Source organism: Mercenaria mercenaria, chromosome 7, assembly GCF_021730395.1.
Source record: "Mercenaria mercenaria strain notata chromosome 7, MADL_Memer_1, whole genome shotgun sequence".
NCBI classification, from domain to species: Eukaryota; Metazoa; Mollusca; class Bivalvia; order Venerida; family Veneridae; genus Mercenaria; species Mercenaria mercenaria.
Window position 1 is genome coordinate 15583834 of NC_069367.1, and position 19066 is coordinate 15602899.

Sequence of the window (19066 nt, forward strand, 5' to 3'; positions counted from 1 at the left end):
GACTTTTCAAAATTTGAAGATAGACCTAATCATGTGTCCCTTCGTAGCCAGCGGATGTTACTTCACATGTGGGGTAAGTAGATAGCTCGATATCATCAATATTACAAGATACAAGAACCTGGCAGTTTTTTCTTCTGTTTTTATTTCCATTTTGTTGCATGTGTGGAGGTAAGGTAATTTCCAAATAAAACTCACGCACCATTAAAGTTTCATACTTTGGTCAATATTTTTAAGATATGTGTAACAAACGTTTTAGGGCCTTATGGATATTTTACAATTAATAAAGGGCATATATCTGTCAGTGTTGATCAACATAACCACAACTTCATAAATTCAGTACATCTAATTCAATTATCTTCAGACATTCAGGTCTTAAGATACTTTTAATTCCATAACTTAGTCTTACTGAATGTGACCAATAAAATCCACTCAATACAAGTGAAGTACAGATTTTGCAGATAAAAATCAATGATGACTGACAATATCTGCTGAACAACTACATGACAAGAGCCATCAAGTTTTCAACAAGATGTTTGTGGGCACATAACCATAAATGTGAGAAACAGGTCACAGAATAAGAAATTCAGAAGCATTTCCGTCTAGAGATCAGAACAATGCAAAATCATTTTTGAATTATTCTTTGACTCAGTAAATTTTGATCGTATAGCAATGTATTATTGATAAGTCATTCCTTGCGATACAGTTTACTAAAGACAAGCATTTATACTCCGACCTTGTGTCTATGTTTCCTACATCAGGCATCCCTGTCGTTCTTCTGGCAATAACTATAATTACTAATTTACCACAACACTTAATACAAAACGCAATAAACGTACACAATTATGCATAGCTGTCTCAATTTATGTTTTGTCTAAACTCTAAAGTCTTGTTCAATGCTAACTGTTTGATCACAGTTGATATTTTACGATGATTTTTAGTAAATTTGTAGGGATGCAAACGAATATTGAATATGTTGCTTAAGCATGACACAATATTTGAAATGTTTCACTATTCGAATATTCGTAAAAAATATAAAATTCATAGAAATAAAAGAAACATGCAAGAACACAGTTTTTCGTTTATTTAATATACCAAGAATTCGTTTCTAGTAAATTAGCCGAAATGCTTACGTCGCGTCAGAAGCACTTGAATTAGCCACTGTTTCGGTAGTGCGAAATATAATTAACAAGAGGACCATGATGGTCCTGTTAGGCGCTCAACTTACCCACAACTGCACAATTGAGTATACATTCTTTTCCATTATTTGCAGGTCGTTAGCACTGGTTTATGCTCATGTGAACCTAGTCTTCTGAACTTGATAGATATCATCAAGATAAAAATTCGACCACTGCATGAAATCTCAATGTGAAAAATATGCCTGCTAGAGAGGTCACAAGGTTTTCTATATTTGACATAATGAAATATTTTGAAGGATGGAACCAGTTATTGACTAAAGCCTAGTCATCAAGGTGAATTTCACCAACAGTTTTGTGAGGCACATTAAACAATATTGGCTCTAGAGGGAAAGTAGTTCATTTAGACATAAGAAGACTATTTAGAGCAAGTTACCCAGTCAACTTGATAGATATCATCAGAGAACATTCAGACCAACTATCCATTGAAATATCCATTGAAGAAATTTGGATTAATCAAAGTTTTTTAATTTGACATATGACAATTTTTGACTGACATGTGACAGTTTGACAATCCGACAAGATTTATCTAGTGAACCATTCTGACCATTTTCAGAAGAGTTCCATTGAAAATCTGGCTCTACAGAGGTACAGTTCTTTCTGCATTAACTGATAACTGATCCTAGTTTTTGATTACAACAACAGTTATCAGAAACTTGATAAATATCAATCAATGATAACTTCTCAGATTTTAGCTTTTGATCCATAAAAATACATCTAGAGTCAAAAGGTTTCTATTGTTTACTATGCTAACTGTTTGAGCACAGGCCTTTTTAACAATGATTTTTTTAGTATATTTGCAAGGTGAAATTTACACATTTCATATAGTCCATTGAAAATATGCTAGAGGTAGAGGATGTTTCTATTATTAACCAATCAATTGCTATTTTGACGCAGTTGTAATGAACTTGATATAGTATCAGATTGGTGGAACATATCGTCCAATGTTTTTGAGAACCAGTGATATGCTTATAAGTAAAGGTTTTACTTTAATTGGCCTAGTGAATTTGGATTGACTTCAAACTGACACATAGATATCATAATTTTTGAAATTCATGGAGATATGGTTATTAAAGTAAGCAAGATTTTATTATTTGATATGACTATTTTTGACGAAATTAAAATGGATTGATATATAAGTAAACCATTGACCATTTCAGTGATCTTTGTAAAAGTTATGGCTTAGTAGAGGTCACAAGTGTTTGTCATTATTTGACTCACGACTAGTTTGGGACGACAGATTCCCAGTTTCAACTGATAGGATTCATAGCATACATTCAGACTATTTTCATGCTGATCCCAAAAATATGACCTTAAAGGTCACAAGTTTTCTATTATTTGACTACTGACTATTTTTGCGCAAGCTACCATTCGAACTTGACCTAGATTTCATATCATCAAGTTAACATTCTGACCATTTTCATAAAGATCCATTGAAATAGCTCAAGAGTTCAAGTTTTTCTTGTTTAGATCGGTGGACCTAGTTTGTACCGCACAGACCAGTTCGACTTGACCAGATGATCATAAGGCAATTCTGACATTTTCATAAAATCCATGAAAATTACTTAAGTAGTCACAAGCAAGTTTACGCCCACAGCGACTGGATGATGCGCGATCACAAAAGTCTTGTACTTTGTGACAGTGAGCTAAAATCATCGAAGCACCTGAACTAATGATGGTTTCAATTAAATTAGATTCTTAAATTGTTTTGATGACGATTATTCGAATATTCGTTCGGAAGCTGACGAAATTCATACCAAAATGCTATTCGTTGCCATCTATATTTGCAAAACTGTACGTAACCACCATTCTAAGGTTTCTACTAAGGGAATTTGTTGATACAAATCCATGTATTTTCCATTTTAAAAACGATAAGACAGTGGATGGGTGGGTGTTTGAAAACAGTGACGTTAAAATTTTCTAATGGCACAAACATTCTTAAAAACACTAAATTTTATCATATAATTTTTTGATCAGAATTGTTTTAAAACAGAATTTATAATAATTACTTTTAATTATTTTATGATAAATGGTAATTATGAACGCTAACTTACCGTGTTTTTCTAAAAGTTTTGAACATCGAAAATGCCGCTATTAAAATTTATGTATTAAAAACGGTTTTCTTTTAAAAGATATGAATACGAAAATAGACAATTGTAAGTAATTTTCGAAACTTTATGAATTTTTAAAATCATAAATATAGCGTAAAAAGTTGCCAAAATTAAAAATTCCCAATCATACAAAAACAATGTAAAAACATTTGTTTGGTGCCACACGCATTTTATACAGGTATTAATCGTGACATCACGTCGAATATCTCCTATAAGATTTTTCATCATGTAAAATTCGCTTTGTCTTTAATTGATGAACTCATTGTAAGGGAATTTTTGGATTCTATGTGTAGTACAAGAAAAGATGCAACATGAAATAGGCTGTTTTTAACTAACTTCAAAAGTAGTGATTAGTAATTTAACATAAATCAGAATTTTGGTTATGAAAATTGAATAGAAGTTTGAATTTTTATAGAGTTCTGTATGTGTATGTTCTATAATGTGAATAACATTGTGCTTCAAATTTGATTCCTTGCAATTTTCTGACTTTATCCCCTAACTGATTCAAAATGCTTATCAATTTTTTTTTCTGTCAAAAATCACAAGTAAGTAACCAGTCCTGTCAGCGTTTAGGAAGTTTACATCACAATCATTGTCTAATTTTAATGAAAAGTGACGCAAAACATTTTGTAATACTTGTTAATCAAATGAACTAATGTTTTAGTATCTGAATGATCAGTACAAAATGCATCTATATAAAATTTTATCTTAAAAGTATTACATAGGTCATCAGAATTTTCTGAATGTACAAGTGAACTCAGTAACGTCACACGAGTTTGTGATCTGCTCAATTTACTCATTCAGAACGAGTGACTGGCACAGTAGGTTGTATCTCCTGCTTCCTCTCATACATTCATGGACCACAACAATCATGGGCTTGCAGTAAAGCCTGCAAAATAGGAAACACAGAAGTTTGTGCGGTTATTTTTTTTTTTTTGCTTTCGTGGTTTTAGTGACAGCTGTTGTTGTCACAGTATTTCAGCTATATGTCTCCAGACGTAAACAACATTGCAGTATTGACTCTTTCAAGATTTTAAACTGTTTCCTCAATACGACAATTCCATAGCAATCAGAGTGAAGAAGCATACATGTTGCTCCCAACAGTAATCAATTACCTCATCTGGCTCTGACTTCTACCTGTTTGAGAGTACTTTCTCGAGATCTACGTATCATAGTTACCAAAGCCGACAATACTATATTTTTAGTTATAGTAAAAATACAATCTAGGTTTTACATCATTTAGTCTTGCATGAATATCACTTCTTCATGAAACATTTCACAGCAACTTCATGATAGGGACAGTAATCCAATATAATAACTGATTGTCTGAGGCATATCTAGGTGTTTTAATCAATGATCGCAAGCCACAAACATACATTCAGACAAACCTCTGTTACAACATATCAAAAGCAGAAAATTATTGACCACTGTAAATTGTCTCAACATTAAGATGATTTAGTCTGCTCCAATATAATATAGGTTACTGGAATCAACTTGGATTTTGTCCGTATACGTTACGATTTTGATTCTACTGTCCTGAAAATGTGTTAGTTTTTCGACGTGTAATTAGTTCCATAAACGATTCATAGCGATCTTGTCTGATTTTAATTATAAGAGCCCTCCAAACATCATATTCAATTTTTTTTCAACGTACAACAATCATCATAAATAACATGGATGTTTATTTGTCAATATCATAACATGTCAGAGACATATTTCATTTTATTGATACAATTAAGAATTTCCGTCTTCCAATGTATAAGAATTCAGGTTGTCCTGTGAGCCCACAAAAACTTGTAGAATCTTGACAGTCTGTCATAAACCTTTTTGTCATCATGTAATATATTATTACATTTTTGAATGTAACTGACATCATTAATCAGTCAAGAATATTATAAGTTTCTAGCCCAATAGATTAAATTATTAGTAATGAATACTTGAATTTGCTACTCTGGTATAAAAAGATACATGCAAGTTATATATTCTTTGCAAAGCAGTAACTACCTGGGAAGGCTTTCATAAAACTTCATTCTTTTTGTCAGTAAACAAATTTTATCTATGGACTAAATTATTTCCATGAACAGAAGGCCATGAACGGAAAATACAGGCTCACCTGCCTTGACACTGATGCGAGAATAAGTCTTAGTGACTCAAGCAAGGTGCTACAGACCAAGTTGATTTGATAAAGAACATTGTTGTCTGAAATCTTTGTCATCCACCTCGATAATTCATGTGGTGAATTGAAAGTTACTGCAAGAACAGTTGTACTGTACAGATCCAGAAACACTCAGTTGGCAATGCCGCGTTACATGATGAATACTTTGAAAATACGGCATAACAAGCATAATCATAAAGAATCATAACATCTGTGCATGACTTTTAACTAATTGCACTACTACGTATTTTGTCAAATCTTAATTAAAATGAGAAATTCTGACCATATAATCAATGTAAAAAAGCAGATTAGAATGCTGATGCAAAGGGGACGAAAGTGTACAAGCTGTTATTTTGACAACTGCCTAATTGCTTAATCATTTAGCCCAAAAAGAGTGCGTTCAAAAAACGCTTTATGCCCCCAGTGGATCCTTTCGTACAAGAACTGCCAAATGATCAAGGTCAACTGAGGTCAGTTGAATTTTGAAGATGAGGAAATGGTACAGTTACATCTGCATTATATAATGTCATTCTAGTAAGGGTATTGATGCTAGACGAAATGGTCTTGTTACCTCGTATGGACGCGATCGGAGGACAGACAGACAATCACTACATGCTCCCGCATCGTTAATGCCGTTGGATAAAGTTCTATCCTTCAAAGCACTGTACCAGAAGAATACATGACCTTGACCTTCGGACTTGACTCGGAAATGTATCAGTGTCTAGGCACTACTCGTTCACTGACACAAATAAAGATTTCTCAGCATGTCAAGTGACCGGCACAGACAAACTGCAGACTTTGATCCTCATATGAACTAACCTGTCAGATTGGCCTGACCCTGGTTTGAATGTAACATTCGTCTATTCAAACAAAACTATGCAAAAATTAATGAACAGCTCCATGCATGTAAAGTTAAGCCTGCAAGCTACAATGACCTGTGACATTGTCTTTGAACAGACAATTTCAAGCTGGTTGAGGCACAACATTTCGCTGAGACAAACATTTTATGCCTTAAGAGATTCTCATCGTTAAATTTATGGCCGACAAACTTGAAATGACTTTGACAAAGCAAGTGCTACCTTGACCTCAGCGATAATGATCTGGGTTTGTGCGTGAAAAATAGGTCAAATAAAGCAGATTGCTCAGCTATCAATTTTGCGAAAAATCAAACTCAGACAAAATCGGACCCATGCATACATAACCATGCATGCCATATATTGAATAGCTATTTTGATAACTGTTGTAGTTACTCATGGCGGCTTGACAAAATGTGTTACTCGTGTATCACCATCTGAAACAACCGCAATGTGATAGTTACCGCAACCTTTGTTTACGATATCTTTAATTTCCTGAATAGTCATGTTATATTATTTGGTACAGGACTTTGGACAATGACAAGCTTTATTTTAAACTTAAATTCCAGCGGAAATTCTCTGCAGAATCTGTGCTAGGTGCGTAACTTGTGACAGACGTGTTCGTTACCAGAATATTTTGCATCTTTCGAATCGGTTGGGCAAGGATTACGTAAAAACGGGAGAGAGTTTCATCAAGTTACATATATCCGATGAAAGAGCTTTTTATTGCGGGGTTTATGCACGTAATCTCGTTTAAAACAATGGCGGATCAAAAAAGTTATAGTGAAAAAACATACCTGAAGCGGGCCTATTTTTAGCACTTTTGCGTGCACGTTACCCAAGTTAGTCACGTGGTTTCCCCACCGTGGCAAGAAAATTCATTGAAGACGTTTAATGTGGCTTTAATTTAATTTTATTGACAGAATTTTACAAATTGCATGTATTAATGAAAAAGATCGCGATCCAACGATCTTGACAATGACGAATATCCGTACTCGAACCTTTGGTCAAACTCGTGGATATCCGAGTACTTGGATACTCGTTACAGCTCTACTACAAGTTTTGAACATCACTATGCCAATGTTAAAATTATATATCGTTTAAAACGGTTATTCATTTTAAAAAGATATTTGAATACGAAAATATAAAAATTGTAAGTATTTCAAAACTTTTTGAATTTTTAAAATCCATAAATAAGCGAAAAAGTTGCCAAAAATTAAAAATTCTGATCCCATACAAAAACAATGTAAAAACATTTGTTTTGCCCACCACCAGATAAACAGGTATTAATGCGTGACATCACGGCGATATCTCCTATAAGATTTTTACATCATGAAAATATCGACTTTCATTTAACTCTGAAAACATTACAATTTGTAAGGGATTAATTTCTATGGATTCTACTGTTGCGTGTATCCAAGACATAAAATCCCAACAAACAAGTAAATAGCTGTTTTAACTAAACCATCAAAATTTAAGGATAACATGGTGTAATAGCCATATTTTGTATCTTGTAACTGGATGGTAATATTTAAATGAAATTTGGTCACTTTAAAGACATTCAAAATTAAAAACGTTTCACCGAGAGATTTTTCGAATTTTATCATTTTTGGGGGAGATAATTGGTATTGAAGTTAACATTGATGCCTATGGGATATATATAATTTCTTTATGAGAATCTTAGCTTGAGTTTCCAGAAAATTTTGCGGTAGAAAGCTGCATTTTATGATTCTGATACAAATATCAAAAAGAAATCTAAAAATCCACGTAGGGAAAAGGAGAATTTTTTTTTTTCTAGTTTTCAGGGGAGATAACTCATGAAAACCCAAAATTTTCAGGGGAGGTAATGTAAAGGAAATTTTTGATAACTTCTTTCACTATATAACTTGTCAATATGCACCTTATTTCTATCGTTTGACATTTTCATAGCTTACATTATCAATGTATGTACGCTTTTGCTGAAATTGAGGCCTATTACGGGTAGTCATCCTTAAGCTGAAAGTAAATTTAACAGTAAATTCACGACATTTTTGGTTATGAAAATTTCTAAAGAACTGTTTAATAGTTTTGTAAAAGTTTCTGTATGTGCATGTTGCTATAATGCTGATATAACATCTGATGCTCAAATTATGATTCCTTGCAATTTTTCTGACTTTAATTGCCCTAAATGATTCAAAAATGCTCTATCAATTTTTTCTTTCTGTCAAGAAATCAGCAAAGTTACAGTAACCATTCCTGGAGCTGTTTAGAATGATTTACAACACCAATTACATTGTCCTATATTTAAAGAAAAGTGACGCAAAACATATTATGTAATACTTTCATCAAAATTGCAACTATGTGTTTAGTATGCCTGAATGATCAAGTATCAAAATGCATCTATATAAAATTTTATCCTAAAAAGTATATACCATAGGTTCATCAGAATTTTTCTGGAACTGTACAAGTCGAACTCTGGTAACGTTCTCCATCTCGGAGGTTTCCGGTGAATCTGGCTCAATATTACCATTCAGGAACGGAGTGACTGGCACAGTAGGTGTAACTCTCACTGCTTCCTCTCCATACACTTCATGTGCCACAACATCATGGGCTTGCAGTAAAGCCTGCAAAATAGGAAACACAGAAGTTGTTAGGGTTTTTTTTTTTTTTTTTGCTTTCGTGGGTTTTAACACTGTTTTTCAACAGTATTTCAGCTATATGTCTCAGACAGTAAACATTGCCAGAGTTCCTGGACTTCTTTCAAGATTTAAACTGTTCTCCTCAAATAACAGACAACTTCCCCATAGCAATCAGAGGTGAAGGAAGAATGACATGTTGCTCTCCACACAGTAATCAATTAGGCCTCATCTGGCTCTGACTTCTAACCCTGGTTTGAGAGTACTTTCTCGAGATCTACGTATCAAGTTACCAAAGCCTGAACAAATACATATATTTTTAGTTTTATAGAAAAATACAATTTAGGTTTTACATCAATTTAGTCTTGCATGAAAACTATCACTTCTTCATGAAACATTTCACAGGCCAAACTTTCATGATAGGGAAGTAATCCAAAATAAAACTGATGTCTGATGTGCATTATCTAGGTGTTTTAAATCAATGACCGGCAAGCCACAAACATTACATTCAGACAAACCTCTGTTACATACACTAGTCAAAAGCCAGAAAATTATTGACCACTGTAAATTGTCTCCAACATTAAGATGAATTACGTCTGCTCCAATAATGAAATATTAAGGTTACTGGAAATCAAACTTTGATTTTGTCCGTATTACTTACAGATTTTTGAATATCTACTGTCTGAAAATGTGTTAGTTTTTTCTGACGTGTAATTAAGTTCCATATAAAACGATTCATAAGCGATCTGTCTGATTTTTAATATTATTACAGAGCCCTTCCAAAGCATCATATTCAATGTTTTTTCTCAAACCGGATAGCAACAATCTTCATAAATAACATGGATGTTTATTTGATCAATATCATAACATGTCAGGCAGACATATTTCATTTTCTAAATTGATATAATGTAAGAATTATTCGATCAGTTCACAATGTATGAGATGTCAGTGTTGTCCCTTGTGAGGCCACACAAAAGCTTGTATTCTCTGACATGTCTGTCATAAACCTTTTTGTCATCATGTAATTATATCTATTACATTTTTGATGTAACTGACATCATGTAACTCAGTCAAGAATATTATATTCTACCCTAATAGATTAAATCTATTAGGTAATGAACTCTGGATTTGTGCTCTTCTCTGGGGTATAAAAAGATACATGGCAAGTTTTATATTCCTTTGCAAAGCATAGTACATACCTGGGAAGGCCTTTCATAAAACTTCCATTCATTTTTGTCAGTAAAACAAAAATGTTTATGATGGACTTAAATTATATTCCATGAACAAGAAGGCCATGAAAGGAAAATCAGGCTCACCTGACCTTGACACTGAATGCAGAAGAATACAGATCTTAGTGATCTTCAAGCAAGGATGCTACAGACCAAGTTTGATTTGATAAAAGACATTGTGTCTGAAATCATTCGTCCTCCACCTCTGATAATTCATGTGGTGAAGTTGACAGTTACTTGCAGAGAACAGGTTTGTACTGGTACAGAATCCAGAAACACTCAGGTTAGGCCAACTGCCCGCCGTTACATGACTGAAATACTGTTGAAAAACGGCATTAAACCCAAGGCAAACAAACAAACAAACAAACATCTAGTGCATGGAACTTATGTAAACATAATTGTCATACTACGATTTTGTCAAATCTTAAATTTAAAATGAGAAACATTCTGACCATATATCATGTAGAAAAAGCAGATTAGAATGCTGATGCTCAAGGGGCGACAGTGTCAAGCCTGTTATTCATTGACAAACTGCCTCAATTGCTTAATCATTTAAGCCCCAAAAACAAGAAGCTGCGTTCAATAAACGCTTGATGCCCCCAGTGGCATCCTTGTCGATACAAAGAAACCTAAGACCAAAATGAGGTCAAGGTCAAACTGAGGTCAGATGATGTTTGAAGATGAGGAATGGTCACAGGTTACATCTGCATTAGTATCAAGTCATTCTAGTAAGGGGTATTGATGCTAGACGAAATGGTCCCATTTGGTTAACCTCGTATGGACGGACGAACGGAAGGACAGACAGGACAATCACTACATGCCTCCCGCATCAGTAGATGCCGGGGGCATAAAAAGTTCTATACCAGTCAAAGTCACTGTACCAGGAAGATAAGACATGACCTTTGACCCTTTATCGTGACCTTGACCTCTGAGATATGTATCAGTGTCCTATGGCAATACTCTGTCTCACTGACATCAAATAAAGAGATTTCTCAATGCATGTCAAAGTTGATGGCACAGACAAAATCTTGCATGACCTTTGATCCCCAGTATGAACTTAACCTTTAAGATTGGGGCCTGACCCTGGTTTGTAATGTAACATTCAGTCTCATTCAAACAAACCACTATGCCAAAAAATAAATAGAACAGCTCCATGCATGTCAAAGTTACAGCCTGGGCAAGCTCTACAATGACCTGTGACATTGTCCTTTGAGACAGACAATTAACGTTTGAGCACAACATTTCGCTGAGACAAACATTTATGCCATATAAAACGAGATTCCTCCATCCGTGTAAAATTTATGGCCGGACAAACTTTGAAATGATCTTTGACAAGCAAGTGTGACCTTGACCTCAGCGATAAAGATCTGAGGTTTGTGCGTGAAAATATTTAAGTCAAATACAAGCAAGATTGCTCCACGCATATCAATGTTTTTGTCCGGAAAAAATCAAACTCCAGACAAAATCGGACCCATGCATACAATAACGCATGCATGCACATATATTGAATAGCTATTTTGATAACTCTGTTGAGTTCATCATGAGCAGGCTTGACAAAAATGTGGCTTCTCATGTGTTAATCAACAAGGCAGTCTGAAAGACAGCTATTTCCCCTGCCGCTGTAATGGATAAAGAAAGGGTGGAAGCATGGACTTTGTTAAGATATTTTATAGTTCATGTATGAGGAAATCAAAGAATTTGAAAATACTTCAAGGGGTTTAGGAGATACAGCGCAGACACAAAATGGAGGGCTCAAACCTTTGACCTTGAGTTATGACCTTGACCTTGAGCCAACATGTCTCATTCTTAAGTTATGCACATCATCTTGATGAGGTGATCGTTTGACCCAAGTTTCATGAAAATCCTGCAAGGGGTTAAGAAGATACAGAGCTCAAACTTTTGACCTTGAGTTGTGACCTTGACCTTGAGTCAACATGGCTGACATGAGTTCCGCACATCGTCCTGATGAGGTGATCATTTGACTCAAGTTTCATGAAAATCCTTCAAGGGGTTTAGGAGATACAGAGCGGACACAAAAGGGAAGGCTCAAACATTTGACCTTGAGTTATGACCTTGGCCTTGAGCCAACATGGCTTACTTATGAGTTCTGCATATCGTCTTGATAAGGTGATCATTTGACTAAAGTTTCATGAAAATCCTTTAAGTTGTTTAGGAGATACAGAGCAGACACAAAATGGAAGGCTCAAACCTTTGACCTTGCATTGTGACCTTGAACTTGAGCCGACATGGCTGACTCATGTGTACTGCACATCGTCTTGATGAGGTGATCATTTGACCCAAGTTTCATAAATTCCTTCAAGGGGTTTAGGAAATACAGAGTGGACACAAAATGTTACAGACAGACAGAAGGACAGAAGAATGGACGGAGACCATTCCTATAACCCCAGCCCCACCAGTAGTGGGGGGATTAATAATGTTTTCCTGTAAAAATGACAATATTTAATCATTCAAGGGCCATAACTCCTAGTATTAGTAGCCCAAGTAATGAAGTTCGTAGTTTGTAAACGGTAAAATATTTGACAGACAATGCAATACAGAGTCCAGAAGGATAGACGATAAAGAACGAAGGGTGATCACAGTAGTTTTTACTTCAATGCTATTGTACAGGGCAATAAAAGATAAGTGAATTGGGCTCAAGGTCTACAAAAGGCTAAAACCTTTTTTTGCATTAACGTTGCAACTTCCCTTTTCCTGTCAGACAATGCGCAATGCCCAGACATTTTCTAACAATTTTGCTTGCAAATAAATTCTTACTATTCTGTTATCAGACTAATATTCTTTAATGCTCACACTTCTACCAAAATCAATGCGAAGCCCAAGAGAAAATCAATGGAGAAAACCTCAATTAAATTTATTTTCCTCTTAAATTAATCCTGAAAATCAAATCAGCTTCCATCAATAATCCATCTGAGATACAATTATCTCTGCAGGGTTTTCATTACACTTCAATCATAAGTGATTAATGAAAGAGAGAAATGAAAACTGTTTGTTACGAGGATTCAAAACTACAGTAAACTTGAGCTATCACTAAAGGAAATTAATACATCATGGATGCTACCTTGATAAAGAGAAAGTAAAATGTTGGGAAAATTACCTTTGACCTTTGGGTAAATCTCAAATAAAACCCTAGGAGCAAACAACAACAACAACAACATTCCTATTAAGTTTCATGACTCCAGGTCATATATTTATCAATTAAGATACATCGTGGGCTGAGCGCGAAACTATTGTTACTGTATATAAATAAAGAACAAGATACAATAGTTTCTCGCTCAGCCCTCGACATGCTACACAAACTTTTAGGCCTTTATTGCATATTCTTGACTAAGTCAAGGGTCATAACTCTGGTCTTGCAGGGTTAAATTCCAAACAAAATCTTCAGGCACACAACTTTACATGCTTAATAAAAATCAAATGTGTTTCATGACTCTTGGTCAAATACTTTTTGAGATACATGTAACACAAACTTTTAGGCTCTTCATGTATATTTTAACTAAGTCAAAGGCTCCGGTTTAACATCAAAGCAAACCTATGGTGCACAACTTCATACCATGAACAATCCTGAAATGTTTCATGACCCTAGGTCAAACACTTTGAGATACATGTGGTATTCATGACTCGAATACTTTAGAGATTCATGCAATACAAACTTTAAGCCCTTTTATGTGCAGTATACCATAGTTCTAGTTACACTAAATGAAATCCCAAACAAAACTCTTGTGCACAATTTTATACACCGAATAAATATCCAAAGTTTCACAACTCCATGTCGAATACTTTTGAAATATGAAGACACAAATTCAGATGTATCATTAAAAGGGTAAATCTAAGTGTCCTCTGCCAAAACTTTGAGAGAACAAAAATGAAATTTTGCTTGTGAACTGCCACTTCACAATCTGTTGTAAATTTGTTGCAACATTGTACAAGGTTCCATTCAAACCTGTTAAAAACAGAAAATATTTTTCAAGGAATAATCTGGAAATCTGCTGATAACAACTATTAAAATTCATAAATACTGCTGCAGTCTGCATGGAGACAAACTAATCTTATATTTTGGAAAAGAGGTACTGTCACAATGAAAGCAATATGATTTTCATATGGTCAATCCCAGCAAATTTCAATAGGTGCAATTATACAAAATCAGCCAGAAATCTTATACAGAAATCTTCAGAGAAATCCTGTCTTGCACATAGGCAATAAGTAACAATGCTTTGAAATAAGCCAATTTCCTTGCCTGTCAAAACTAAGAGCAATTTCTATGATAGATTCCTCTGCAATGCTAAAATAACTCTCAACAATTTTGCTAAACAACAATTTTTCTCTCCCCACCCTCCAAAAAAAAAAACCATCTGTAAGCAAAGCATGAAAGAATAGACACATATCGCCTTCTTATTTCATTAAAGAAACGTGATTGCTCCCATACAAAATCTATAAATGTCTATCATTTTGCTTGTATATGGAGTTAGGAGGAGGTTCTGGTAAAACAGGGCTTAATTAATCATGTTTCAAAGAAAAAAAACAACTTACAAATGTCAACTTAAGTACATTACAGCGTAAAAATAAATGAAATATATTGTTCTTTATTCATGTATACAACCTAATATCTTAATTAACTAATCCAGACTAGATTACAGTTTCATATTCTTTTTTTTTTTTTTTTCAGCGTTATTAAGTTTTGCCAACAAATTTTGTTTAGGTTATATAGCAATTTGTCAGCTCTAATGTGCAATGTAAGCCCCTGGTTCTGCTATTTCCTCTGTTTATTTATTGGCACCCTTTATGTAGGCTTTTTCAGCATATGTCTATGTTTCTCCTCTTTAGCTGATGAATATTCATGAATTTTAATCGATTTTTCTATTTGATATTGTAATTATTACAGCATAATATGCACTTTTTCCCTTTTTAGAACAGAACACAACAATAGAAATACGGCTTGATGTTCAATTCGATTCTATTTGCTTCATGGTAGGAACTGCAGACTGACAAATATATCAATTCAAAACCGGCAAATCAAAAGGAAACTTTATCCTCAAACTACATTATGATAGTAATTTTACACTCTCAAAATGACATTTACACTCTCAAAATGACAAACAAACTAATATTTTAAGTGCTGTTTTCCTATGGAAACTTCACTGTTGTTATGGCAACGATAATGGTGTTTTTGTCACAAAAAATTATCTGAACGACTGTCACTGTCACTTCTGTGTCATTTATACAAGAAAAGAACTATTATTATTTTTCCATTTCTGTGAAAAGTGTAATTTTCATTTTCCAAGTTTTTGCTTGACTTGTGAAAGTTTTCAATTTCTATTTTCATCAGTTTATTTACAAGCTTTATTCCAATATAATAATGTTTTGTAAAATTCAAAGAACATTATAAAAATCTCTGGAAATTATATTGCTTTTTGGAAATGTTTTATGTCATTTATAATAGCCATGATACAAAGGATAACTCATCAAGATCTAATTGAGCCATGCCATGAGAAAACCAACATAGTGGGTATGCGACCAGCATGGATCCAGACCAGCCTGCGCATCCGCGCAGTCTGGTCAGGATCCATGCTGTTCGCTAACAGTTTCTCCAATTCCAATAGGCTTTAAAAGCAAACAGCATGGAGCCTGACCAGACTGCGCGGATGCGCAGGCTGGTCTGGATCCATGCTGGTCGCACACCCACTATGTTGGTTTTCCCATGGCACGGCTCAATTAATTAATGCTTTGCCTGTTTCATGTGAGGAAGTTGTCAGTAACTTAACACTGGCTAGGTTTCATGACAGCAGATCAAATACATTTTGTGATGTGTGCAACACAAACTGTAAGGGCCTTTAAAAAGTTAAATGCCTAGCCATGACCTTGAAGACTGAAATCATAAACAAAACCACAGGTGCAAAACTTCACCTGCTGACTATTATTCCTACAAAGTTTCATAACTCTTAAAAAGTCAAATACTTTTTGAGATATTATGGGACACAAACTTTAAGTCTTATATGCATATTTTTTACTAAGTCAAGGGCTGTAACCCCAGTCTGACAGAGTAAAATATAAAACAAGTATGCCCATGAGCAGAATGTAGAGCCCGCCAGCTGTCTAAGTGTGACCTTGACCTTAGACCTAGGGACCTGGTTCTTGCGCATGACACTCTGTTTCATAATGGTGAACATTCATGCCAAGTTACATCAAAATCCCACCATGCATGAAGAAGAAATTTGACCTCCACCTTTGAAATAGAAACATGGCTTTGCGCATGACACACCTTCTTACTGAGGTAAACATTCAGGCTGAATATATGTAAGATTGGTCCATGCATGTCAAAGTTATTGTCCGGACAAAATCGGACGGATGCATGAAAGGATGAACATACACCTACCCCCTGCCCCCACTAAAGTGATGACTAAGTCGAGCTCACTGCAAGCAGGCTCGACAAGAAAAACAGCTGCACAACTTTTTAATGATGAATTACAATCCTATGTTTCATGACTTTTGATGAAATATACAAGACAAACTTTAAGGCTCTTCAAGCATATTTTTGACTAAGCGAAATCACTAAAAAAGGTGCGTAACTTCATATGCTGAATAACCCTACAACGTCTGACGACTCAAACACTACTTGAGATATGCAATGCACAAAATTCTGATGAATACATGGACAGGACATCCAAAAGAGGGCAAATCTAAGTGTCGCACCACAAGAATGAACTGAAATGACAAACAATGACACCAATCAAGTGTTCAACCACAAAATATTATGAAAACAGAGTGCAATTTTTGTTAATTCTTAGTCTGTCTGGATAATTTATTGATAAGGAGTTAGAAACTGGAGGCAATTCATATATAACAAGAGTTGTCTCATGATGGTACGCTCAACTATTCAAAGGCTTGTCTGTAAAACGGATTTCAAAGAAAAGGTATATTGTCCAAATGTACGTGTGTAAGAGTTATGGCACAAAAGTTTTAGTCAAGTTTCTGACTTGGTTTTAGAGACAGAAACTTTAATCTTCATTTTCCACGTCCAAAGAGGGGCATAACTTTGCCAAAATATCATTCAGAGTTGCATATGCACCCTTTTACCACGTTTGATCTGCCTAAATATATTGTATGATGTTTCAATTCAATACCTGCACTGACTTTGATTGAGAGCAATCTGTGTGCATATTTTGCTTAAATTCAAGAGTTATGGGTCTTAATGCCGTTATATATATATGTAACCTTGTGTTATTACCTGAAAGATGAGTGTGAAGTTTTATCATTTTGATTATTGGCAGCTATATATTATGGTGGAAAACACAGTACTGTACTCACAGAATACTTAACCCAAAATTTCTAAGTTAAAAAGGCACATAACCCTGGCAATACTGTATTTGGAGTTTTGTACTGTGTTACACTTAAAAAATTTCAATTGAATACTTTAATGAAGATTATTTGGATTTCATAAAAAAAATATTAACCAAGCTGGTGCAGACACCATACACTACTACATCAACTTGCTTAATGTCATATGTAACTGAAAATTGAAGGCAGATGACCAGTCAATTTACCTGTGTACATGCAACTTTTGAAGGCTCTAAATCAAAATGTGATAATAATATAAAACTATCATGAATGATCTCTTCAAACTATATACACATACACTATGGATAGTGCACATACACACTGTGGATATTGTGCACATACACTGTGGATAGTGTATATATCAACTGAGACATATTGTACACAACACTGTGGGAGGTGTACTACACTCTGTGGACATTGTGCAATACACTGTGGATAGTGCACATACACACTGTGGTTTGGCACATACACTGTGATAGTGCACATAACACTGTGGATATTGTGCACATACACTGTGGATAGTGACATACACTCTGTGGACATTGTACACATACACTGTGGATAGTGCACATACACACTGTGGACATTGTGCACATACACTGTGGATAGTGCACATACACACTGTGGACATTGTGCACATACACTGTGGATAGTGCACATACACACTGTGGACATTGTGCACATACACTGTGGATAGTGTATATATCAACTGCAGACATATTGTACACAAACACTGTGGGAGGTGTACATACACTCTGTGGACATTGTACACATACACTGTGGATAGTGCACATACACACTGTGGATATTGTACACATACACTATGGATAGTGCACATACACACTGTGGATATTGTACACATACACTGTGGATTGTGTACATACACACTGTGGACATTGTACACATACACTGTGGATAGTGCACATACACACTGTGGATATTGTACACATACACTGTGGATAGTGCACATACACACTGTGGATATTGTACACATACACTGTGGATAGTGCACATACACACTGTGGATATTGTGCACATACACTGTGGATAGTGTATATATCAACTGCAGACATATTGTACACAAACACTGTGGGAGGTGTACATACACTCTGTGGACATTGTACACAAACACTGTGGATAGTGCACATACACACTGTGGATATTGTGCACATACACTGTGGATAGTGTATATATCAACTGCAGACATATTGTACACATACACTGTGGGAGGTGTACGTACACTCTGTGGATATTGTACACATACACTGTGGATAGTGCACATACACACTGTGGACATTGTACACAAATACTGTGGATAGTGCACATACACACTGTGGACATTGTACACATACACTGTGGATAGTGCACATACACACTGTGGATATTGTGCACATACACTGTGGATAGTGTACATATCAACTGCAGACATATTGTACACAAACACTGTGGATAGTGCACATACACACTGTGGATATTGTACACATACACTGTGGATAGTGCACATACACACTGTGGATATTGTGCACATACACTGTGGATAGTGTACATATCAACTG

The 19066-nt window shown here is 35.0% G+C and overlaps 1 protein-coding gene across 11 annotated transcripts in view; it reads right to left on the reverse strand.

The window, feature by feature from the left end:
* LOC123556030 (peripheral plasma membrane protein CASK-like) overlaps positions 1–19066 on the reverse strand; it is a 286974-nt gene that overhangs the window by 23068 nt on the left and 244840 nt on the right. For all 11 annotated transcript variants that reach the window (XM_053547676.1, XM_053547672.1, XM_053547675.1 and 8 more), the window contains one exon: positions 8725–8916. In XM_053547676.1, coding sequence (XP_053403651.1) covers positions 8725–8916 — 192 coding nt within the window. The remainder of the gene's footprint in view (positions 1–8724; positions 8917–19066) is intronic.